At 43.0% G+C, this 26,000-nt stretch overlaps 1 protein-coding gene across 1 annotated transcript in view; it reads right to left on the bottom strand.

The window, feature by feature from the left end:
* Positions 1-236: 236 nt before the first annotated feature.
* LOC130100466 (extracellular calcium-sensing receptor) overlaps positions 237-26,000 on the bottom strand; it is a 54,216-nt gene continuing 28,452 nt past the window's right edge. Inside the window, exons 6-11 of the mRNA XM_056265942.1 lie at positions 7,097-7,289; positions 5,716-5,992; positions 4,760-5,590; positions 3,910-4,119; positions 1,236-1,359; positions 237-1,138 (exon numbers count right to left, since the gene is read on the bottom strand). Of these exons, the coding sequence (XP_056121917.1) occupies positions 237-1,138; positions 1,236-1,359; positions 3,910-4,119; positions 4,760-5,590; positions 5,716-5,992; positions 7,097-7,289 (2,537 nt within the window). The remainder of the gene's footprint in view (positions 1,139-1,235; positions 1,360-3,909; positions 4,120-4,759; positions 5,591-5,715; positions 5,993-7,096; positions 7,290-26,000) is intronic.

The raw sequence follows: 26,000 nt of genomic DNA, 5'->3' as shown, positions 1-26,000 counted from the left end.
AATGGAAAGTACCGTTTGCTGATAGGCCAATATTGCTGTCACCTAATCACCTAATCCCGTCACACATATATGATCACTTTTGTGCGTTTTAAAAATTTACTTGTGAAACAAAATCTCCTCGACAGATTTGAGAAGCACTGAATGAATGACAGAAGCAAACATGGCTATGACTCAGAACAACTTTATTATAGGGAAACACAGAATCACAAAACAGAAAGAGTTTTTCAAATATATAATTATGCTTTTCCCATAAGAAAACTTTTAGTGTTGTTTTCTGGCTTCAGTAAAATAATGTAACATTTTGGGACAAAGATACAAAACAAGAGTCCGAAACTAGAGGCCAAGATGGCAAAAATTTCCACAGCTACGCTGTACTTCCCTGGTGAGCTCACATATGCTGGCACAAAAGTAATCCACACAGCACAAAAGATCAACATGCTGAACGTAATGAATTTCGCCTCATTAAAATTATCTGGAAGTTTGCGGGCAAAGAAGGCCAACAGGATGCAGACAGCAGCCAGAAAGCTAATGTAGCCCAGTACACAGGCAAATCCCACAACTGACCCAACTGTGCACTCAAGGATGACCTTTGAACCCTGGACTCCAAAGTTACGGCGAGGTGAAGGCGGACTGACAGAGAGCCAAATGGCACAGATAACCACCTGAATGCAGGTAAAGACCAGAACGCTTCTTCTCTGCTGGCCCGGTCCAAACCATTTGATAAGAGCTGAGGATCCAGGTCTAGTGGAGTGGAATGCAGCTAGAACCACAATAGTCTTGACCAGAATACAGGAGATGCACATGACAAAACTGATCCCAAACACAGCCTGTTGAATCCTACATGACCAGAGTGATGGCTGGCCTACAAATACTAGCGAACACAAGAAGCAGAGTTTGAGAGACAGCAGGAGCAGGAAGCTGAGCTCTGAGTTGTTAGCTTTAACTATTGGAGTGTTTCTATGGTACAGGAAAATAACAGCCACTGTAGCTGTAATGACAGCACCCGAAACAGCAACACCCATCAGCGTAATGCCCATTGTTTCTCTAACAGAGAGAAACTCAGTCTCACGGGGCACACATTCATTTCTGAAACTATTTGACCAGAACTCTTGGGGACAGCGATAACATTTTATTGAGCCTAGGGGGAAAAAATCAAAAGAGGAACATTAAAGCTCTATGGTGTTTAGTGACTTAATAAATTAGTATAAAATATAGTGTTAGAGAACATTAATGACCTGTACTATTGCTGATTTCCCCCTCTGTACAAGGCAGGCAGTCAAAACAGCACACTGGAAGACCCTTCTTAATAGCTTTACGTGTCCCAGGGGGACACTCAGAAGTGCACTTGGATACAGGCATCTGGTAACATAACATAAGAAAGGCATTTAAAGGGTTAGTTCACCCAAAAATGAAAATTCTGTCAGTAATTACTCACCCTCATGTTGTTCCAACCCCGTAAGACTTTCGTTCATCTTCGGAACACAAATTAAGATATTTTTGATTAAATCTGAGAGCTGGATCACTCCTCTATAGGCTTCTTAAGGGATCGAAACTGACCGGCCCAAAAGTTATGAAAGACATCGTTAAAATAGTCCAAGTGACTACAGTGGCTCAATCTTAAGTTTATCAAGCGACGAGAATACTTTTTGTGCGCAAAAAAACAAACAAAAATAACAACTTTATTTAACTATTCATTTCCTTCTCCGTGGGCCGTGATATTTCACGTAGTGATATTGCGCAAAGCTTCTAGGTTGCACATCACACGTAGGCTCACTATTGGCCGACGCGGGTCATGTGTGTGATGCGTGACGTACAACCTAGAAGCTTTCCGTAGTTTCACTACGTGAAATATCACGGCCGTACAGAGAAGGAAATGAATAGTTGAATAAAGACGTTACTTTTGTTTGTTTTTTGCGCACAAAAAGTATTCTCGTCGCTTGATAAACTTAAGATTGAGCCACTGTAGTCACTCGGACTATTTTAACAATGTCTTTCATAACTTTTGGGCCGGTCAGTTTCGATCCCTTAAGAAGCCTATGGAGGAGTGATCCAGCTCTCAGATTTAATCAAAAATATCTTAATTTGTGTTCCGAAGATGAACGAAAGTCTTACGGGGTTGGAACAACATGAGGGTGAGTAATTACTGACAGAATTTTCATTTTTGGGTGAACTAACTCTTTAAGGGAAATAGACAATGATTATTAACACAACTTACATACATTGTATGTCTGGCATTTTGCAAGACCCATAGTTTGTAAACATACAAACACTAGGCTTATTAAAATAATAATAATAATAGTGCTGGGCAACGATTAAAAATTTTTATCGCGATTAATCGCATGATTTTCTTGCGATCAATCGCGATTAATCGCATTGTTACGCGCAAAATTGAATAATGAATTCTAAACTAGTGTATTGCGCACTTTTGATTTAAATGTACTGCTACAAAAGTGCAATAACATGTGGTTTGCAAAAACTTTAAACAAATAAGGTGCTTTTATACCAGCAGTATTCCCTTTACACAGTATCAATAAAATATTTCTTGTAAATCTCAACTTAAACATTAATGTAATCAAATCAAATATTTAATCAAAGCTATTTGCCACTGCCAGGGCATTACCTTTTATCTAGCTAGTTAAAACGAGTCCAGTTTTCTTTTTTTTCTTTTTTTCTGAACAGGTATCTTGTATCAGGGAGCAGCAGAAACAGTCTATGTAGTCAAAGGGTCATGATCACTACTACAGATATAAGTCGACCAACGTTACTTCTCTGATAGCAGCTTAGGTTTGGTCATGGCATGCCATGGTTTCCCACGTAAGATTAGATTAAACAGAGGTAAAGCCCAATTTATACTTCTGCATCGAACTCTGTGTAGCTGTGTAGCGCGCGTACCCTGACGTGCATCTCTCCAAAAATGTAACGTCAATTCTACGCGCACCGCAAGCGCTGTGATTGCTAGAACCGCTCCCCGGGTTTCACACTCTCCCTCTGCATGTGTAATTGCGCGTCAACGCGGACAACGACGCAGATATATAAATGAAAACCAACGCGTAGTCTATAGCGTAGAGGCTCCGGCGTAGGTCCGACGCAGAAGTATAAATCAGCCTAGAGTGAGGTGAAGTGGTCGAGCACAGGTGCAGCGACAAGCGGGTGCGTTCCTGTGAAACTGTTGCGGTCATGCTCGCCTCACGCACGCGCCCGCGCGTTGCCGAAGTTGAGCCACGGCCTACCTGAGCATTGTTTCTGACCATGTCCATCCCTTTATGGCCACCATGTAGCAGCTACCCATCCTCTGATAGCTACTTCCAGCACGACGCGCAGCACAAATCATTGGAAGAGAGACTGATCCTCGGCTCGCTGTTTGTGAGTTTCCAGAATCTAAATAGTTATCAGGACATCAACAGGAGGGAATTCACATGGCAGAGCATCCCCGCTAAACTAAACGCAGCCCTATCAGGTAAAGTTATGTATAATTTTAATTTAAGTTAAAAAGGCTACAGCTGCATAGCGCACAGAAGCCGTTGCCATGGTTACTATCCATAGAGCGCCTGTCATTCACTCGCGGAGCGCTGTCTCCCTTTCTGTTCACCTGAGAGAACCTGCCACAGCCCCTCCACTGTTTGTTTGGGTGGGTTATTTGCTGGCTGACCAACATCCCACCCTCCTGTGATCATGGTTTGACTGTAGGCCTATGTGTATTCAGAGCCAGTGAGCAACGGACTTTCAAAATAATAATAATAAAAAAAAACTGCGTTAACGCGCGATAAAAAACATTGTCGGCATTAATTAATAAATGCGTTAACGCGATAATAACGCGTTAACTTGCCCAGCACTAAATAATAATAATAAAAAAAAACATATATATATATATATATATATATATATATATATATTAGAAGCCCCTCTCACCTTCCCAGAGTCTCCAGGCCATGTAATGGCTGACTCATTAATAATGAGCTGGTTTCCCTCTACTCGCCCAATGGAAACATAGTGGAGTGAACCATCAGGAGCTCTCTGCCAGTTCACTAGGTCATAGACAGGTGGAATGCTGCCATCCTGGAAATAAAACTCCTCTCCTAACAGAGTGGTGAAATTAACTTGTCTAACGTGCTGTAAAAGCTGAACAAGTCAGGAAAAGAGAGACAATTTAAATGTTTGGAACAACCACAAAGTTGATGTGACATTTAACCCATACTTAAAATGAAACATTTCATTGCAGATTCTTAAAATTATTAAATACTTAATATTTACATTATATACATTGTTTAAAAAAGGTTTAAAGATGCCTTACTTGAAAAGTTAGCTTACTTTGAAATATAAATCAGACATATTCAAATTGTGTTCATTTGATTAAGTTTTAGAATGAATATATGCATGCAATTTTTCTGAGTTACAGGTCATTTATTAACAACCCTATTAACCTTAGACATATGCTATTTTAAATCAAATCTGAATAAGCTCAAACAGTAGGAGATCATAAATTATGTAAATAAAATTTCATTGAAAGAGTATAATTTTCAATTGATTAAAATAAAATAAAGTAAATATTTGAATGTGTAAAACATCCTACACAACAAATTAAACACTTCTTATTGTGAAATGTCTTGTTTGAAAAGTGCTTTCTTTAAAAAATGAATGAGTTGGGTAGCTGGATTAATATTTTGTTATCTAAATCCAATGACATTCATACATTTTGAAATGTGTCCTTTTTTGGACCACTGTATAAATAAACATTTAAAATTCCACATGAGATGCATACCTGTGCTGGAGTGATGTTGTCTGGAGAAGAGCACTTTGGTTTTATTTTAGGATCAGAGTTTTTTTGCGGGGTGCACGCCAGCAAAGAATGAAGTGCATGAGCAGCAGCATATACTGCCAAGTAAACATTATATGCCACTGTCAGATGAGAAGTATCAGTAAATTGACTGTGAACCCCTTCCAGACTCTCTCTGCCACTGCATGGAGGCAAGGCTTTCTTAATTAACATAGAAGAGCTATCCGTAGGGCTACAGCCAAATGTATTTTCCCACAAGATCCTCAAGAATTCATCATCAGGGTAACGGGCAGGATGTAGCTGCCGGAGATGTGCATCAAAACCAGGTATAGGCACGCTTCTTAATGCCACACCTAGTGTTCCCTTAGAGATGGTGTAGAGCTTGGGATTGGCCAAGAGATCACTGGTGCTCCAGATCTCACTTGCCAGGAACAGTCTGTCTGTCACATTCCTTCGGATCAATTCCAAGAGAAAAACCTCAACATCTGCATACCAAGCAAACACCAAGATCACACGGGCAGAAGAGGCTTGGACTGTTGTGGCAGCACGGGCCACATCCTTTGTTAATTGCTCCCTGTAGAGTGTGTGAAAAAAGGCTAAGCAGATCCCCGAGCCCTTGATTTCCTCTTCAAATATTTGCACAGCCCCGCGTCCATAGTCATTATCGCCAACCACAGCTCCAACCCAGGTCCAACCAAAGCGTTTGGCCATCTGTGCCATGGTGCGTGCCTGAAAGGCATCACTGGGGACAGTGCGGAAGAAATTAGGGTATTTTTGTCTGTCACTGAGACATTGGCAGCTAGCCAGGTAACTGATCTGGAAGCACATTTAAAACAATATTTGCATAGAGCTTGCATTTAAATGTCATATTGCATATTTACAAATGGACAAACATTCAATCACAATTTGACTTTCTTATTCGGTGCATGATATAACCTCACCACTGCGATTTGCAGGGGACTCAGGGTCCTGGATAGAAGAATGGTCTGAGTAGAAGAAGAATCTCCAATGAGGAGCTTGGCTGGTCTAATGGTACCACAAGTTTCATTTCCTCCACTGATCATTGAGATAGCTGCCATCAGACCGTTGGGGTATCGGGCACAGCTATCCATTATGTGATAACCCAGTCGGACCCCCGGCAACAGAGTGGGGCTCTGGTTAATTTCTTCAACTGCAAACACAACCGCCTGAAGCCAGTGAACAGAACGTTCCTGAAAACTAACCACAGATAAACAATTTCCAGTATTATACATTTTTTCTCTTGGGTGCCACAAAGCATAGCTATACAATATTGAATATGTGTAACATTTTTCATAAAAATAAAATAATATGTTTTTTTTTCATTGGTGAGCAAGAATCAAACTTATCAATGTCAGCACTAAAAGTTAGTAGATTTAGTCTACAGAATTATCATTCAATATACTAACCCTATTGCTATGTTCACCTATATTTCACCTCATTAGCATTTTTTATGATTAAAAAGGTTATGAAAACAAAACTTTTTTTTTATAAAAAAGTGATTGCAAGATCAAGATATTGTAAAATGATATTCACTTGATAAAATACATGTGTGTAAATAATTGAATACACTTTCTGTGCAAGCATTCTGTATACTGTATACAGAATATGGAATAAATATTCCATGTATCACATTCAAAAATCCCTTTAACCTAAAACATGCTGCTGTTTAGAAATAATATTAATAATAACAGATAATCAAATAAAACTAATAACTAACAAAAACAGGTTTCATTTTGATGGTCCCTTTAACACTTTCTGTTGACTAGAAGTACAGTTGCACTTACATGTCAACTAACTGTCATTAGAGTGTTAGTAGAGTAATAGTAGACTGGGTTAAGGTTAGAATAAGTTAACATGTAGTTGCAAAGTTTCTAATAGTCAGTAGAATGTCTGTTGGGGTACCATCACAATAAAGAGTTAGCAGATATTAAGCAGACAGTCTACTAATACTCTAATAAGAGTTAGTCCTAGAGTTAGTTGACATGTTGCAAAGTTACTTATAGCCAACAGAATGTTAAAAGGGAGCATTAAAATAAAGTGTTACCCAAAACCATATAAAACATGATTCTGTGTTTAAATTATATTATATGTTTGTGCATGTACAAAAAATACACCAAAGAAAAGACATTGTGCAAATAAAACAAATCAAAATAAAAAATCAGATTTTCTTTGTTGAAAATCCACCTAAGGGGAAAATCTTACAGAACAAATTTAGTATATAAAATATCGTTCTACAGAACACATCAATACACAGGTGTGAGGAGTGATAGGAAAGATAATTAGAAATGGCATATAACTTACTTTAAGCACGGCCCTAATTCAGCTTTTCTGGTGAAGCTCAGGTCAGGGGTTGCAGCCAGGTTGTGTACATTAATGAGAGTACCGATAATCACATCACCATCCTGATAGAAACCGTTAACATCTAAGTTCTGAGAAGCATCCAAGTTCACACACTTTTCCTGCAGAGTCCCTTCTACCAGAGAAGCCCCACATACTACCCACAGTAGAAGTGGAAGCCATAATAGGACATGTACAGACATTGGGCACAGTTTGGTGTTACTTCTCTGGCAGTCTTTCTGTACCCGTGTGCGTCAGTGCAAGCCAAGAAGGGGTATTTGTTTTGACCACTGTCCCAAGAGAGCAGTAGGAAAACAAGGGCCAGAAAAAACAACATGAGGCCAAATTGCACCTCCTCTGAGTCATATAATTAAAGACAATTACACAATAATTTTTGATGAGTTCATGGTAAGATAGAGATCTGAGACACTGTTATCTTCAGACTTGAAACAACAAAGCCCCATCTGCAAGAAAGCATCTGACAAACTGACTTTTAATTGCAAACTCTCACCAGAGTTTTCCTGACAAAAAAAAAAAAAAAAACAGTCCTGTGTAACATCAGCATGAGACTGTTTTTCCCTGCTAAAAAATCCAGCATAAACTAGCATGAATTCCATGCCGGACCAGGCTGGTTTATGTTGGCTAGTGCTGGTTAGTGCTGATATAGTGTTGGTTACTGCCATCATGGTCAGAATATAAATAGGTCTTGCGGGGTTGACTGTGAGTAGACCAGCTGTTCTCTTACGAGAGGTTCTCTCGTACTGCGTAATATCTTACGCTAGGGGAAAACCTCTTTTCCTCGAGATATTGAAGCCAAAAAATTATCCTTAATTTTGTATTAATGCAAAACGCATTGCAACAGCAAGCAGACATAGGCAAGGCGGCTTAGCGTGCCTATTGGCTGGCCTGTGGCAATTGCAGCAGCCTATCGAGAGAGGCCATTCAGTGACAGTCCAATGAGGGCGCTTCGCGCCCATTGCGTCACGCTCCCACCGAAGCAGGCGTGGCCTAGCCTTATAAATACGTCTCGATGGGCTGATATAATCTGATTTTCATCTCTTAAGCGAAGCGTTCGCACCGCTGGATCCAGAGTGAGAAGCCGCACCGCACCGCAAACTGCTTTTTGCGGGACGAGCCTCTGCAACTGAAGTCGCTGGCCTTCACCTCGCCGCCTTCAGCCGCCGTTCCTGCTACGCTATCTGGCGTACTATATATCCTTTACTCTGCTCTGTGTGTGTGTGTGTGTGTTCGCCCCGCGACTCACACGTCTACCATCTAAAAGAGCCGCGTCTTTTAAAGATGCCATCCTCCTGTGGCTCGTGCCGAGCCCCACTCAGCGACGGGGACCGCCATGTGATATGCGTTTCCTGCCTGGGAGAGGATCGTGCAGGTCTCGCGCTCGCCGACGGCGGCTGCCCTCACTGCGAACTATTGCCTATGGTGACTCTGAGGACTCGCCTGGCATACTTCAGCGAGACTGCACTTCCACCCGCTACAGTGCCGCGCCATAAAAGCGCCATACTCAGCGGGTCCCCGAGCCTTCTCCAGCTTGTGAAAGCTCGCCGGTTCGCCCGCCAGCTTCACCGGCAGAGAGAGTATAGGGCGGCATCCATCAAACTGACAGTTTTATTGCCCCCAATAAAATGGATCCCACGCCTAGCCCCGCCCCTTTCTACCCCTCCCACCCACTTCCGGTCTGACCACCTGGGCCGTGGGAATTTTCCCACGGTCTCCCCTCCTCTTTCCACCCCCACCACCCTCACTTTTGGAGAGGTCATGTGACCGTGGGAAAATCCTTATGTTCAAGTATTTCTAAAAAGGTAACATAGGTGTATCATGGGTGTTATTGTTTGTTCAATGTGTAAATGTACAAAATAGTGTGGAGAAACATTCAAACACAATATATTTTCAAGCTTTTTTAAGAAGGATGACAGAAAACAGAGATGAGATCATGTTTTTTATTAAAAAAGGGTTTTCGTTTACATTTTAAGAAAAGTTAATAACATAGTGTTTAAAGATATTAAAACGTTGTATAAAGTTAAAATACACACATCTTTAGTGTTTTCACACATTTGTAAACTGTAAAATTGCATTTTCTAAATTAAAACGTCAAACAAATAGTTCTATTTTTCATCATACATTTAAAAAACTCATACTTTTCACATAACACGTAGGTCTTAAAACCATTAAGTCCGTTTATATCATTAAGACACAGTACACGTCTTTACCTTTACACATTATTTTGTATGAATTGCTAAAATGTTCTAGTATTAAAACATCTAAAACAACATGTATTAAAATTATATCAAGCGAATAATTCTATTTTCTAACATATATTTGAAGAAAAGCTGTACTTTCAAGTGTTTAAAGGTGTATAAAAATATTGTATAAAGTTTAAAATACACGTCTTAGTGTTTTTACACATTTGTAAAATGTTAAAACATTAATGAAAAAGTTTTCTTAAAGTTATCAAAATGTTTTAGTATTAAAACATCTAAAAAAAAAACATTTTAAAAATGTTAAAACGTTAAAAGATCAACGTTCAGTCATTTACAGAAAAGTAAAACAAGTTAAGAGTTTTTTCATTACAAAAAGATACATTTAACTTTCACACATTATTCGTGAAGGTGTTATATTTTACATAAAACACGTCATGATATTAAAACTACAGCATGTTAAAAATCACAGTATCAAAAATAAAATAGCCTTATGTTTTTACAAATCCGTTTGCTGAAAAAGAACCAGCACCTCCAAAGCTTTAGAGATTTTAATTCCAAAAGTAATCCAGTTCAAAGCTGTGCAAATGTAATTTCCTGGGAGCTCAACGAAACACGTCAGCACTCTTACATCCAAAAAGTTAGAATGGCATCTCTGAGGTCTGCACAGTAGCCAGACGTAGGCTCCACCCCTAGACCACTCCCACACCTCGACCCCTCCCACAACAGGTGTTGAGGCGTGGGAGAAAACGACAAATAGTTCCCACGCGTCACGCACGCACGCACGCACGCAAACCCTCCCATAGGGTGGCAGGGTACGGAGGTCGGTTTAAAAAGGAGGTCAAAAACGAGACAAGATACTCGTGATCTTTAGATACTGTTTTAATTATTCTTATTTGTTTTGATTATTTTAATTTCTTCTATGTAAAGCACTTTGAATTGCCATTGTGTATGAAATGTGCTATATAAATAAACTTGCCTTGCCTTGCCTTTATTCAACTAGAAATGGCCTCTGTACCTCCCAAGACTCCTGAAAGAAGCATTGATGGCGCTATGATGAATTTGACTTTAGCGCCGAGGAAAAAATATGGACCCTGTTTAACGCAATTTCTCCACGAGCCGACGGATCACGTAAAATATACGTTTGACTTGTCCGGAGAACGTGCGTGTACATATGATTTTGACAAGGATTTACGTGAAGTCAGACTTTTTAATATGGATAATGATGAACCGTTCACATCGAATACAACAGAGGATCCCGATCTGGTTTTTACGGAAAGGGATTGGATTTTATTTTATACATGTGTGTGGAGAGATTTGAAAGATGGTGAACCGCTTTTCATTGCAAAGTGGTCTGGATTAAGCATGGAGACTAGGTACAGTCTTCTGGCGGATCATGTTAACAAGCACGCAGATGACTACGTTTACATCCTTTGTAGTGATTTCGGCCGAAATGCGCCGGAACATTCGTGGCCGATTTCCGAGGACGAACATTTCAGATATTACGATTTGAAATTCATGTTCCAATGGAAGGATTTACCGTTATTGGAAGATATTTTTTCTAAAATCTATCAACTCTTTTCATGGGTCGATGCTTTTGAGAGATACAAGAATATCAAAGTGAGATTGTTCAACCCTGAATGGGCCACGCCCACTAGGAGAGGCGTTCATGTAGCACCACCTACATACTACAAACATTAAACATCCGCCCTGACAGTGTTACGATGCAGCAAGGATGAAGCAGAGAGTGAATCCAATCGCAAGCACTTTAAGCATCTAACAGACAAGTAGTGATGTGTCCTCCCGTATCGAGGCTTCGAAGCGTGTGTCGAGTAATCCGGGATGATTTCTGTGAAGCGCGTATCGAGGCTTGTGTCGGTGACGTATGTGGTGACGTTTGAAGCCTCGCGAGCCGCCTGTGCCACGTGACTGCTTCAGGAAGTGGTTCGCGGTTTGGCGGTCTATTTGAAATATAAGGGCCAGCAAAATGCAATGGATTCCCCCTCACATTTTGTGGACTTGGGACTTTGCGAGTTTGTTAGCGATCTATTCAAGCTTCTTTTTCTTCATTCAATGCTTCAGACACCAAAGCCATAGTGTCATTATAATCACACTGCACGTTTTACATTTATTGTCCACTTGATGGCACAATAGAGCAAATGAAGCACCATGAAGCTTCGGCACATGAGTGAACCAATTGGATGAAACGCTTCAATGCTTTATGAAGCTTCATCTCGCCATCACTAAAGACAAGTAATCCAGGGAAAACTCTGAACAAGGCACACAGGACACAGAACAAGGAACTGAGAACATCTCACATCAAACAACGACCGACAAACACCAACTGAAGAACAAGGGTATAAATACACAGGCAAACAAGCTAAACAAGATAACAAGGGGGCGTGGCTAATCAGAAACACATGGGGAGACTAATCAACAAAACAGGGAACAGCTGAACATGAAAAGACAGGGAAACACATGACAGACAAAAACAAGGAACAAAACACAAAACCCACACCGTGACAGACAGACAGACTGTCTCAAACCGTTGTACAGGATTATTGATGATAATCGTACAACGAAAAGCCATCATGACGACTGATGATACGTCTAGCGAGATTAATAATTCAAATGCGCACGGTGTGGAAAATATCGAACGATTGGAATAATAGCTAGGGTAAACACATATCTGTCAACCACAACTCAACAGTGTGTACGAATATCAAAACATTTTTGAACTGTTGTCTGAATAGGAAATATATTATGTCTTTGTACGTGTGTAACTGATGTTTGTAAATTGTCATGGAATGAACATCTCAATGTTTGTAAAATTATTGATATTAGTAAGTAAGTAAAGTTTATTTATAAAGCGCTTTTCACAGATAAAATCACAAAGTGGATAATTAAAACAAACAAAAATGTATGTACATATGTAAAATTAAAGTGACACTAGTGAAAAACCCATCAACCAAAAGCCTTCCTAAATAAACATGTTTTCACAGCCTTTTTAAAAGAGACAACAGTGTCTGCCAGACGTATGGACAGGGGTAGTGCGTTCCACAGTTTGGGAGCAACAGACTGAAATGACATGTCCACTCGGGTCTTAAAACGAGTCCTAGGGACTGTAAGCAAGTTCTGGCCAGAGGACCGGAGAGTGCGGTCAGAGGAATACGGCTTCAAAAGGTCCAGGATGTAATGTGGGGCCTGACCATTTAAGGCTCTGAAAGTCAGCACTAAAATCTTAAAATCAATCCTGAATTTTACAGGGAGCCAATGGAGATCTAATAAGACTGGTGTGATATGAGACCTTCGAGGGGCACCTGTTAAAAGTCTAGCAGCAGAATTTTGAACAATTTGCAATTTGTTCAAAGCAGACTTATTCATACAGATAAAAACATAATTGCAGTAGTCAAGTCTTGTGGATATGAAAGCATGAATTATCATTTCCAGATCCTTCTTTGACAACATTTTGCGAATTTTAGAGATGTTCCTAAGATGATAAAAGCAATTTCGGACGAGCTGTTTAGAGTGTGTCTCCAAAGACATGGCCTGGTCAAACACAACCCCCAGGTTTCTGAGGCTGGATTTGACAGAGAGGCCCAGATAACCAAGGTGCTGTTTGATTAGCGGGATCTTATGGTCTGGGGCAAAAATCAGCGTTTCAGTCTTGTTTGAATTTATCTGCAAATAGTTTGTGGCTAGCCAGTCTTTGATGGAGGACACACACTCTAGAAACAGAGTCAAACGATGAAACTCAGACTCGTTAAAAGAACAATACAACTGGACATCATCAGCATAGAAATGGTATGATACATCCTTGAAACAACCAATAATTTGACCAAGTGGCAAAATGTACAGTAAAAACGAAATAGGACCCAAAATTGAACCCTGTGCCACTCCACAGGACAAATTGGTCACATCAGACTGTACATTGTTTACAGCAACATTAAAGGTTCTGTCATGAATATAGGAAGAGAACCACTGAAGGACAGATCCTGATAGTCCCATCTCATTTTGAAGCCGATTTATCAGTATACCGTGATCCACAGTGTCAAAAGCAGCAGTCAAATCAAGAAGTACAAGTACAGTGTAGCGGCCAGAGTCTGCTGCCATCATCACATCACTAGAGACTTTAATAAGGGCTGTTTCAGTGGAATGTAATTTTCGAAAGCCAGATTGAAAAGTATCAAACAGATTGTGCTGCTCCATAAAGGAGGTCAGCTGGCATGCCACTACTTTTTCCAAAATTTTGGAGATAAATGGAAGTTTCGATATGGGCCTATAGTTTTTAGGTTCTGAAGGGTCAAGATTGGGTTTTTTAAGGATCGGATTTACCACAGCTTGTTTGAAGTAGTTAGGGACTGAGCCAGATCTAAGTGACAGATTAATTATTTTTACCACACAAGGGCCGACAATATCAAATATTTTCAAAAATAGATTTGTTGGGACAATGTCAGCGGGGCTCGAAGACGGTTTCATATTTCCTGTTATGGTCTTCACATCCTGTAGGCTGACAGGAGTGAAGGACGACCAAGACGGCACCTATGAAAACGAATCGGTTACCTAACGTAACCTCGGTTCTCTCTAGATGAGGGAACGAGTATTGCGTAAGCTAGCTTGAAAGATGAATCTTTCCCGAGAATTTGAAGCCAAAAAATTATCCTATAATTTTGTATCCATTGTCAACGCAGTTCAGCTGCAGCAGACCATGAGCGGGCTAGCTAGCAGCTCATTGGTTCGCTCACAGAGAACTGCTTAAGCCTATGAGGAGACGCGAATGAACTCTCGGCCAATGAGAGTCTGACCTGCTCTCATTGCGTCAGAGCCCGCCGAAACGGGCGTGGTCAGAGAGTATAAATTAGCGTCCCAGGCTGTAAACTCTGGTTTTCATAGAATGAAGCGAGAATGCTAGGAGCACAAGCACGGCCAGGAACGCAATACTCGTTCCCTCATCTAGAGAGAACCGAGGTTACGTTAGGTAACCGATTCGTTCTCTTACGAGAGGTTCTCTCGTATTGCGTAAGCTAGCTTACGCTACGGGAACACCTGGTCAACGCCGTGCGTGCTAAGCATCCACTATGAGTCCCAGGGGAGACGCCGGGGAACCCTTATGAGTGGGAATAATTATATGTACCTGTGAAAAAGGCCAGCAGAGCGGGCCGGAGATTGTGTAGTACATAAGCACATGATAGAGAGGGACAGAGCGAAAACCGGTCTGTGTGAATGACTCCCTATAGTGCAGCTCAACCAGAAGAGCTGTAACATACTAGACTGCTAGTAGTTTAGCCTGCAAGGCGGGAACTTCCAGATTGTAAAATCTGACACAGGTGGAGGGGGAAGCCCATCCCGCTGCCACACAAATGTCATGAATGGAAATTCCGCTGGACCATGCCCACGATGAGGCCATGCCTCTAGTGGAATGAGCCCTGATGCCCAGAGGGCATGGCAGGTCTTTTGATGTGTATGCGGCTGCAATGGCATCAACTATCCATCTGGATAGAGTCTGTTTCGAGGCGGCCACCCCGGAGCAGTGCGAGTAATGTATAATCTCAGGGCCCTGACCGGACACAGGAGATTAGAGTCAGATTCGCTATCGGATGCAGGCAGAGCCGATAGGGAAATAACTTGTGCCCTGAACGGGGTACCAATCGCTTTTGGGACATAACCATGTCTAGGTTTGAGAACGACTAAGGAGTCATTGGGCCCAAACTCGAGACAGGAAGCGCTAATGGACAGCGCGTGAATGTCTCCCACACGTTTTACTGACGCGAGCGCGAGCAGAAAAACTGTTTTGAGCGAAAGGTATTTGAGGTCCACGGTGTTTAGCGGTTCGAATGGAGGGGCTTTCATAGCTTCGAGAACTATGGAAAGGTCCCAAATCGGCACCGAAGGGGGGCGTGGGGGGTTCATCCTTCTAGCTCCTCTGAGGAAGCGGATGACCAAGCCATCTTTGCCCAGTGACTGGCCGTGCCGGGGTTCAACGAACGCTGCGACGGCTGCCACATACACCTTGAGAGTGGACGGGGACCTGCCCTTGTCCAACATCTCTTGGAGAAAAACTAGCAAGGAAGGAACCTCGCATAACCTTGGGTCCAAGTTTCTGTCGGTGCACCATTTAGAGAACACAGACCATTTAGACGCATAGAGCCTTCTAGTAGAAGCCGCTCTAGCCTGCATGATCGTGTTTAACACTCCCTCTGGCAAAGCAACGGGTAGTTGTTGATCACCCACGCATGTAGCGCCTAGCGCTCTGGGTGGGGATGCCAGATCGTGCCGCGAGCTTGGGAGAGGAGATCTGCTCTGATTGGAATGGGCCACGGGGCTGTCTGTGACAGCTGAGTGAGCTCCGGAAACCAAGTCTGACCCTCCCAACGCGGGGCTATGAGGAGCACCGAGTGGCGTGTTTCCCTGATTCTCTGAAGCACCTGTGGTAGCAGAGAAACCGGAGGGAATGCATAAAACGGGCGGCTGGGCCAGGTCTGGGCTAGCGCGTCCTCGCTCTTTGAGAAAAATATTGGGCAGTGGGTGTTCTCTTCTGAGGCGAAGAGGTCCACCTCTGCTCTGCCGAATATTCGCCACAGCTTTTGGACTGTAAGAGTGTGCAGGGACCATTCCCCGGGGGGAATGGGGTTCCTGGACAGACTGTCTGGACCGTCGCTCAGATGACCCGGCACGTGCGTCGCTCTGAGCGAGAGCAGGTGACACTGAGACCAAACTAAGATGCGTTCTGTCAGCCGGAAGAGATTCCTGGATCCGACTCCGCCCTGACGGTTTAGATAGAAGACCACGGCTATATTGTCCGAACGGATCAGCACGTGGTGACCGTGAATGCGCGGAAGAAAGCGTGTGAGCGCGTTCTCGACCGCCAACATCTCCAAACAGTTTATGTGGAGGAGGCTCTCCTGAGCTGACCAGGGGCCGAAGGCCGGTGAGCCCTCGCAGACCGCACCCCAACCCGTGTTGGATGCGTCTGTCGAGACGACTTTTCGGCGAGAAAGGGTCCCCATGGAAACGCCCCGCTGAAACCATTCTGCCACAGTCCATGGCTGCAGAGCTGTGATACAGGTCTGCGTTACTTTTATCAGCTGGCGGCCCATGGTCCACGCACGGTGAGACACACGGCTCTTCAACCAGAGCTGAAGCGGGCGCATGTGCAGTAACCCCAGCTGGAGCACCGCGGAGGCTGAGGCCATGTAACCCAACGCCTTCTGAAAAGTTTTCAGAGGTGTGACTCTGTTCATCTGAAAAGATGCGGCGAGACGCTGAACACGGCGCACGCGCTGTGTTGACAGACGAGCCGTCATCCTGACCGAGTCTAGCTCTATACCCAAGAAGGAGATAGTCTGACTGGGTTGTAGTGCGCTCTTTGTCCAGTTGACAGAGAGGCCCAAAGCTTTCAGATGGTCGAGGAGAACTGTACGATGAGACAGTAGCTCTCTCTGTGATTGTGCCAAAATCAGCCAGTCGTCCAAATAGTTCAGTATTCACAGCCCCTGACTCCGCAGGGGGGCGAGCGCTGCATCCATGCACTTCGTGAACGGGGTGCTAGGGATAGGCCGAACGGAAGGACGGTGTATTGATAAACCTGGCCTTCGAAGGCGAAACGTAAGAATGGCCTGTGAAGGGGATTTATCTGAATCTGAAAGTAAGCATCTTTCAGATCTAGCGAAATGAACCAGTCCCCCTGGCGCACATGCGCGAGGAGTTTTCTGATAGTGAGCATTTTGAACGGTCTCTTCATGAGAACTTTGTTCAGAAATCTGAGGTCTAAGATTGGTCTGAGGCCGCCGTCTTTCTTTGGAACCAGAAAATAACGGCCGGAAAAGGAACTCTCTCTATAGCCCTTTTGCACAATAGTTTTGCTATCTCTGAACGGAGCAGTGTCACTGCTTCTGGGTTCACAATAGTTTCTAGCCGTGCTCGAAAACGTGGGGGGCGGCGGTGAAACTGTAAGCGATAGCCTAGCCTTATTGTGTTTAGCACCCACTGGGAAATTCCCGGAATAGCTTCCCACGCTTTGAAGCGTAACGCTAAGGGGTGAATGGCTACATGGTCCCCGTTGCTGCACATAGCGGGCTGCGCGAGCGCGCTCATAGTGTTTATGACAGCGGGACTTACACTCAGAGAGGAGTTTAAGGGCCGTGTAACAGAGTGAGCAGAGGTGGGACGCGCACACGGTCTTGTGGGCGCGCTTATGCACTGTGAAACTCGAGCGGGTTGGAACCGCTTTATGAGAGTGGGCTCTGTGAGAAACACGGGAACTGAAATGCTTTTGTGTATGAGTGAACACAGTGTTGTGGGCACATTTTCTACACAGGAGGCTTTTATGCTCTTTTTGAGATTTCTCTGGGTCGCCGTGAAAACGGCGTTTGTGCTCATGCAAGCGGGAAAGGGGACCGGCTTGGTAATGGCGGGGTACACTGCTGTAGTAGCCGCGTGAGCGGGGACTAACAGAGGGCGAAACTTTGACGGCGGTCCGGCCGTGGCGGGAGAGCGCCATCTTTTCCTCAGCTGTGCTAGGCAGACTTCGAGTGATCAGGTTTCAGCGTGATCCTAGGCCGAGGCCCCCGAGGAGGCAGTGGTCTGTGGCGGCTGTCAGAGCGAGAACGAGGGCGGCCGCCCTGGCCTCACTGAGAAGTCTGACTGTGCTGAGCTGGGCGCTGGAGTGGGGCTCGTGCAGGAGGCTGGTCACGTGAGCGGCCTGCAGAGGAGCTAGCGCGACGAGGCAGAAAAAGATTCATGGCCTGGGAGGCTTTCTGCACTTCGGAGAAACGGTCAACGATACCCGTGACAGCAGATCCGAAGAGGCCGGATGGAGAGCGGGGCGTTGAGAAAGGCGGCGCGCTCAGAATCTCCCATGTCGGCGAGTGTGAGCCACAAATGTCTTTCAGACACACAAATGGCGGCCATGCATTTCCCCAGGGCTTGATCAGCAGATTTTGTAGTGCGAAGGGCAATGTCCGTGGCGCTCCTCAAATCCGCGACTGTGGGGGGATTTTTTTCGCTCTCGTCCCATTCACGAAGTAAATCACCCTGTAGTATCTGAAGGACGGACATGGAGTGAAGTGCAGAGGCTGCTTGGCCGGCTGCTGAGTAAGCGCGGGCGTGAAAGCTTGAAGTCGCTCTGCAGGCTTTAGAGGGAAGCACAGGTGATGAGCGCCATCTCGTGGAAGGCGGGCATAAATGTGCGGCGACCAGGTCCTCTACAGGGGGAATGGAGAGATAGCCCTTTTCTGCGGCTCCGTCCACAACGCGAAGCGGGGCGGAAGAGTCAGAGCGAGTTCTAGCAGAGAGCGGGGCATTCCAGGACTTCGTGAGTTCCGCGTGCAGTTCAGGCAGGAAGGGCGCGGCCCGTTTAGTGACGGGAGTCGAGCGCTGGCGGAAGTAGCTGCCGTCCATACGGTTGATGGTCTGCTCGGGGGGAGGGGACCAATCGAGCCCGAGGCGTTCGACGGCCTGTGAGAGGAGGCGTACTAATTCCTCCTCGATTCCAGCACGGGTCCCAGAGGATTCTCGGGCCGAGGAGGCGTGAGAACCGGACCATTCCTCACTGTCTGAAGCGAGAAGCGAACAGGTTTCCTTGATGTCCGCGGCATCATCGGAGGCGACAGAGCGGCCACTCGGCGGCAACTGTATGTCCGGAAGCGGCGGAGAAGGAGAGCGGGAGGCGACAGTCTCCGGCGGGATGAACGCTTCTAGCTGGGGTTCCGGCGGCCTCTGAGAGTGGCGTTTCTTCTTCCGCGGCGAAGTCAGAGGCGGCGCGGAAGCAGCTTTAGTGGCCTGAAGTCGAGCCCGCAGGGTCGACAACGGCATGTCCTCGCAGAGATCGCAGCCGCCATCGGCGAGGGCGAGCTCGCCGTGCTCCAATCCGAGGCAGAGAGCGCAGATGACGTGGCGGTCTCCAGTCTCGAGGGGAGCGCGGCAAGAACCGCAGGAGGATTTACGAGACATCTTTAAAAAGACGCTCGGCTCTTTTAGATACAAATAAGTATAGGAAGCTTTTTTGTAAAAAGGATACAAATCCGTCGGATGGCGCTAGCTCGCAGGACGGCTGAAGGTGGCGAAGACGGCCGGCTTCCTCAGTCTCCCAGATGCTCGCTAGAGTTGCCTTTTCGACGACGGCGGCTTCTCTCAGGATCAGCAGATGCGTGTAGCCTCGCTGAAGAGATGAAAATCAGAGTTTACAGCCTGGGACGCTAATTTATACTCTCTGACCACGCCCGTTTCGGCGGGTTCTGACGCAATGAGAGCAGGTCAGACTCTCATTGGCCGAGTGTTCATTCGCGTCTCCTCATAGGCTTAAGCAGTTCTCTGTGAGCGAACCAATGAGCTGCTAGCTAGCCCGCTCATGGTCTGCTGCAGCTGAACTGCGTTGACAATGGATACAAAATTATAGGATAATTTTTTGGCTTCAAATTCTCAGGAAAGATGAATCTTTCCCGTAGCGTAAGCTAGCTTACGCAACACGAGAGAACCTCTCGTAAGAGAACTCAATAGAACAACCACGAATGAGTGGAGGATTTACACTGGCCCTAATGTCATGTACTTTGTTCAAAAAAAAGGTCAAAAATTTGTTACAGTCCTCATGTGTGTACACAGGCACAAGAGGAGCAGGAGGCGCAGTAAGATTTTCAATGGTGTTGTTGTGGCAAAAATTCATCTCAAGCAAACATCACTGCGTAAGAGACAGTCAGAGTCAAATTATATAAAATAGAAGTATTTATTCTTGCAAGAATAGGAGCAGTCTAATACACAGTTGTTACCCTGTGCAGAAGAGTGACACACCCCCAGACAGACTGAACTAGCTTTTATCTTAGTTTCAAGGCCTTCTTCCCCCCAGAGCCTTCCTCCCAGTAGTTTTCCATAGACGTCACTAGTTGGCCCAATAAGCCCCCCTGCACCAAAATGGCCTTCTGACATCTAGGTCAGAGGTCCTTGTTCGTCTGTTCTCTGGAGTGTCTCCCTCTTCTGCCTCCCCAGGTACATAAACAGAATCTTCTCTCACTACAAGTGAGACACACATGTGACATTCTTTGAATCATCTATATTTTACTAAAGATCAATGAATATCATTAAAATTGCCACTACAACTCCTCACTTTTTATCATTCTGATTACCCATAATCACAATAATAAACAATAAAACAAATTTTAAGTCATATCATCACACTTATACTCTTTATCTCTGATTTTTGCATAAATGATCACTCTCCTTGAACCTGTGAAGAAAAGTTTAGAATGAAGAAGCATAAGGCTGTTTTTGTGGGGGAAAGGCCCCGTAATATTTTAGCTAGCAAGTAAACATTTTTACGACGCCGGGCTAAGCGAGAAATCACTGTTCCTGCGCTCCTGTAAACAGACCCTCAGTCACGCCAGTAAGGAAAAAGGTAGTTATAACATAGTAAGGAAACAAACAGATAAAAGTATAATAAAAATCACTTAGTTTCAAACCCTATCTTTGTACGCCATCTCGTAACACGGATGACCGCTGCTTGTAACCTTCTTTAAATCTTTTGCCCTTAATCTTTCTCAGAAAATAAACAAATAGAAGAAAAACAAACAGAACATACATTTAACACATCTCACTGTAGCTCCCGCTACCTGTATCGTCACATAATTTTGTTCATCCTTGGGATAGACTGTCATTTTCACCAATTGAACAGACAGCATGTTTCACCTCGGTTTTCCTAACCATATTTTGTTCACTTCCAATTCAATTTAGTAAGCTCTATTTAATGCCATATTTAACAAAATCTAACCAAATCTATAATTTTATCCATTCTTCTAACCAATGCAGTTGTTCAATATTAACGGACACAATCAATATATTTCTACATTTACAATCAAATCAATACCTAGTTTGATTCAATCAAACAAAATCATCACAAAAACAGATTCTTCTGTTAAACTTAAACCATCAGTTGTGTTGATCATCTCGTTCGCCCCATGGACGTTCCGTGTTCTTTTACCTTTAACTTTTAATTCAAACATGCTGTGGTTCTACTTAATAAGCTTCAACAATTATCCCTACAATTTACATTAATTAATAGATCTTCTCTTCCCAAAAACATTTTCCTTAAATATTTCCTAATGAATAAGTAACCAATCAAATCTCTAATATTTCCATTACTTTTGATCTACTGTATATCAATACTAAGCCCTATTTTGATTTAATCAAATAAAATCCTCAAAATAATCACAAAACCACATTCTTAAACTATTAGTCGGTTCACATCCTCCTCCAGGCGTGTTGATCATCTCGTTCGCCCCATGGACTATGGGATGGTTGTGGCCTGTCGGTGTAGGTGAGAGGCTTGGACCCAGGTGTCACACTCTCCAACCATTTTCTGATCCTTATAAGGTTTTCCCTTATATCACGACCGCACCCCCACTGGAGTGAACTGTCACCTGTGAATGGAGACCTTAAGTATTTTGTTAGTGACCGCTTGTCTAGCAGCTCCTCCCCTTTGGTGTGACCTGTGGAATCAACAACCTGAAACATTATCTCCGGATAATTTCTTGCTCACTTAATAGCACTCGGGGTCCTTTTACCCTGAAAAACACTCAACCCACTTTGCTCATGTCCACACAATATTTATACATTTGGAACAGAATTAGTTCTGTTTGATCCAATCCATCCTGACATTCTGTAAAAGGAAAATTTTAAGTTATGTGCTGCGCAGGTGTAGCACCTTTCTGCCACAATAATAACCCAGGCCAGGACAGTTAGCCAAATTCATCCATAACTATTATTTTATTGGCACATTTTGCCCTGTCTCCCAATCCTGCATGCTCTCTGTAAAGAGAAACAAATTTCGAGGTTATTGTCAGATAGTAAAGTACGTAGTTTCTTTTGTCTACTGTTCTCCCGTGGCCTTCGATGCCCTGGCGTTTCCTGTTGAAACAATCTTTGTTATTGGTGTGTGCAGCACACTCACAGACATAAATTTTGTTAGGCAGAAAAATGGCTTCTTTCAGGGCTTTTATCCAAATACCCCTAGTGTTCTCCCAACATTTATTCAGCAAATGTGAACCCCTTAATAAACCATATTTGGCAATTGTTATACCATCTCCCTCTTGATGCACGACACAACTCGAGCATCAATTTAACATAACATTCTTCACTTAAAGCCACAATCTCATCTTCTTATCGAAGTATTTGAAAGGCAACGGCCCTCAGTCTCACAGCGAATCTTGCTTTTCAGGCCTGTTGTTTGGTCTCTCAAGTCAGTCATCTACAAACATTTCCAAAGTCATCAATTTTCCTTATCAGGTCAAGTCGTGCTGTACAGACTTGGTCAATGTCAGTCAATCATTTCTCCCCCTTTGTTCACAATAATCATAAATGTGAGAGGCTCTCTTGATAATTTCATGTTGACTTAGCCAATATGTCACTTTGTTGTTTCCCTCAAATCTACAACATTTTCATTTATCTCAGCCCATGCCAGATGGTGATCTACAACTACACAATTCCAATTTACTTAAACTGATCTTCAAATCTACTACCAGACAGAGCTTGATGGCCAATCAACTTAAAGCTTGTCCCATGTTCTGTATTGTCTTTTCATCAGAATTATCAGCTTCTTTAAAATGTGTCATTTGCCTTAACCCATCTGTAATGATAAACTCATTCCAGAGGTTAATGACGCAATATATACACCATTCAGGCGGAATATTAGTGCCCCAAACTAATACATACAAGACATAAAGTGCTGTCACCATCACACACACTCATACTAGACATATGTTAACTGCTCATTCTCAATGTTCACTTTTCTTTATATTATTGCTAAAAGATTTAAATTTTAAATAAGATTTTAACCTTTCCATTTTCCTGTAGCATCTACCTAATTTTACATGGTATCTTAAACACTTTCAAAGCACGTCTGTTCATTATTCATTTGATTTTTAGACAAGTCAGCTGGGTTGTTTTGTTTCATTATCATTATTTTGCTTCAGCTTGCTCTAGCAGGCAGATAACAGAAAGACAGACACAGTTACCATCCCTTCCTCCGCTCAAGCAGTCTCTCTCACTATAAACAAATAATTTTCCACCAGCCTCCTAAGGCTGTAACTTAGTCAAAATTTGTATTCATTACAATAACCTTTGACCATTCACCTTTGTCATCCAGACTTTCCTTAAATCAAGAGCTGTCTTCATCTTTAGCCACCACCATGTCTAACGACCTTCAAGAGTTAAAATTATGTCATAGACCTATTAGTTCAAAATCAACACTATGATTTTCCTTGCCCATAAGGCAACCAGTACATAAAAATTGTTTTTGCTACTGTCTCCACAACAACTAATGGGAATCACTTCATGGCCTCAGCTGGCTCTTGAAAGCCCACTCCTGTTAGCCCTTTATCTATAATCTCCATCAGGGTGTTTTCCCCTGGCATATTTGCAGACTTGTCACAATGAAAAACAAGCCATACAATGAATGCGGTTTCTTCTGGCGAGTGGTATGTAGAGGAAACTCACATTTTCTGGGTCAGACCGCCGTGACTCTTCACAGCGCATCTCACCTCTCAATGCTCTGCTGAACCCGGTGGCCTCCAGTAATCAGCGCTCAACTCTCATACCTTTCTCACAAATAACACCTCCATCCGGAGGTGCCCAATGTTCGTGACCCCCTGCGTTAGGCTGTCCCCTGGCCAGGAAGATCAAACCCGTCATTGAGTAGCCACTCGTACACACGTACACACTGGTGACCGCTCTTTCCCATCACACAATCAGTTTTCTTCAACAGAACTCAGCTGTTTTCTGGAGCTTAGGAAAGGCACGTTCAAGAGTCACCAGGGCCATTCGGATTGCCTAATAGTGTTCACATGGGGAGACAGTTAAATAACAACAGTATTTAATCACTTAAATCCATTAATCATCTTAAAAGCAGCAACCTAGCTACTTGGATTATACTTAGTGAATTTAGATCACAACCGTACATTCAGTGTACTTCATCTGTAGCCGGAGCCATCGGTCCTGAATGGTGGAGACTAAATGAGACAAAGAAGTTACTGGTCCTAAACTAAGCTAATCAAAATGTCATCTCTATCTGTATTATTATTTTAAATACTTCTTTAAAGTCATTCAGTTTTATTTTTAAAACATCTCTGTGTCTATGATCTTCAACTGAAACACTGTGCTTTACTTATTATCACAGATACCAGCTTTTAGCTGACTCATTGAATGAGAGAGACTCTGAGACTCTATTGGATGGTACACTGCTCTCTCATATACTTCTAACATCAAACATTTATCTATTATCTTTTAACTCTATCCCAGCTTAAGGCATCTTTGCCAGAAATTACATACGGTTTCAAATAAACATATTATTTATATTTGTCTTTTGCCCACCTCAGGGAATTTAGACATTACAAATTTCCACTCAGATTGAGTCTCTGTCGCACTGGCAGTTTCAGGCACAGCACACATCAGATTTTAGATAAGCGAACTGTTTCATTACAGCCCATAACAAACTTATCTTTTGAAAGCAAAACATCAGCTTCTAGTTCTTTCATGGTCAACTTTTCAAGCTGTTTGTTTAATCAGATGCCTTTCAACACATTTTACATTTAGCAACTGTTAATTCAGTAGCCTACTGCTTCTGCTTATTTGTTCTTACATAATGGTAATTATTCTAGTTCTCAATAACATTTCACATTTCTCAATCTCAATTACCATAGCTTAATCTCTGACTTCAAAGTTTTCTCTTCTAGGAGTTTATCAGTCTCCAATCAGGATTCACACTAACTTTGACAAGGCTACTCTGCATCTTTTGCAGTTATTATAAATCATCTTTGAGATCTGTCTCTCTATATTACCTTTACATATTTTGCAACTCACATTTGTTGGAGTCACAAAAGGATTCACTTTAAGACTTCAATCTTTTGACCTTGTTTTTTATCTCTTATTTCTCAGACCAAAAATTGTCACTGTCGTCATTTAAACACTGATCTACTTTCAAACCCACACTATTATCAGAAATGTGTCACGTGTTAAATGGTCCTGTTGACCACAGTCAAGACAATCTCTTGTCATCTGGTTGGTTCGTGTGTCAGCCTCAACTACAGCATCAGACACCTTGCAGTTTGATCACTGTGAGCTTCCAAAGGGCTCCAACTAACTGCACTTGAAGCAGTGTGTGTCCCATTCAGGAATGTAAACAGACCCACTGATAAGCAGTTCTCTGTATTCCTTTGACCATCCACCAATGGCGGATTCAATCACAATAGCCAAATCATACTCTTCATCATTATTATTGGCAGAACATAATTTCATGAGCAGCACAGAAAATGCTCAAAATATTCGAATTTGTTTTCTGTCTTTACCTTACTAATTTGGTATTATCATCAACAACACTAATTACAAGTACATGTAACATCCGGAAACCGGGCGAATAAGCAAGCACTGTTGCTGTTATCCCAGCTTATCTTTTACAAAACATCATCTGCAAATCTCTTCAAAGTGAGATCTTCAGAGCAGAGCTGTTTACAGCATTTGCTCTCTTCTGTCTCACTATTTATTTATCTATTTATTTATTTTCCCGGACTGTTCAGTTACTCTTCATAAAGTGTAACAATTTGTACATCATTATTTTCATTACAACTGGTTTGAAGCCTTTTTCCCTTCCATCACATTATTGTCTCAGTCTT

This window comes from Rhinichthys klamathensis, unplaced genomic scaffold (genome assembly GCF_029890125.1).
Source record: "Rhinichthys klamathensis goyatoka isolate OS25496 unplaced genomic scaffold, OSU_Roscu_1.1 h1tg000242l_1, whole genome shotgun sequence".
NCBI classification, from domain to species: domain Eukaryota; kingdom Metazoa; phylum Chordata; class Actinopteri; order Cypriniformes; family Leuciscidae; genus Rhinichthys; species Rhinichthys klamathensis.
Note: the sequence above shows the minus strand (reverse complement) of the source record. Positions and strands in the feature narration are given on the sequence as shown.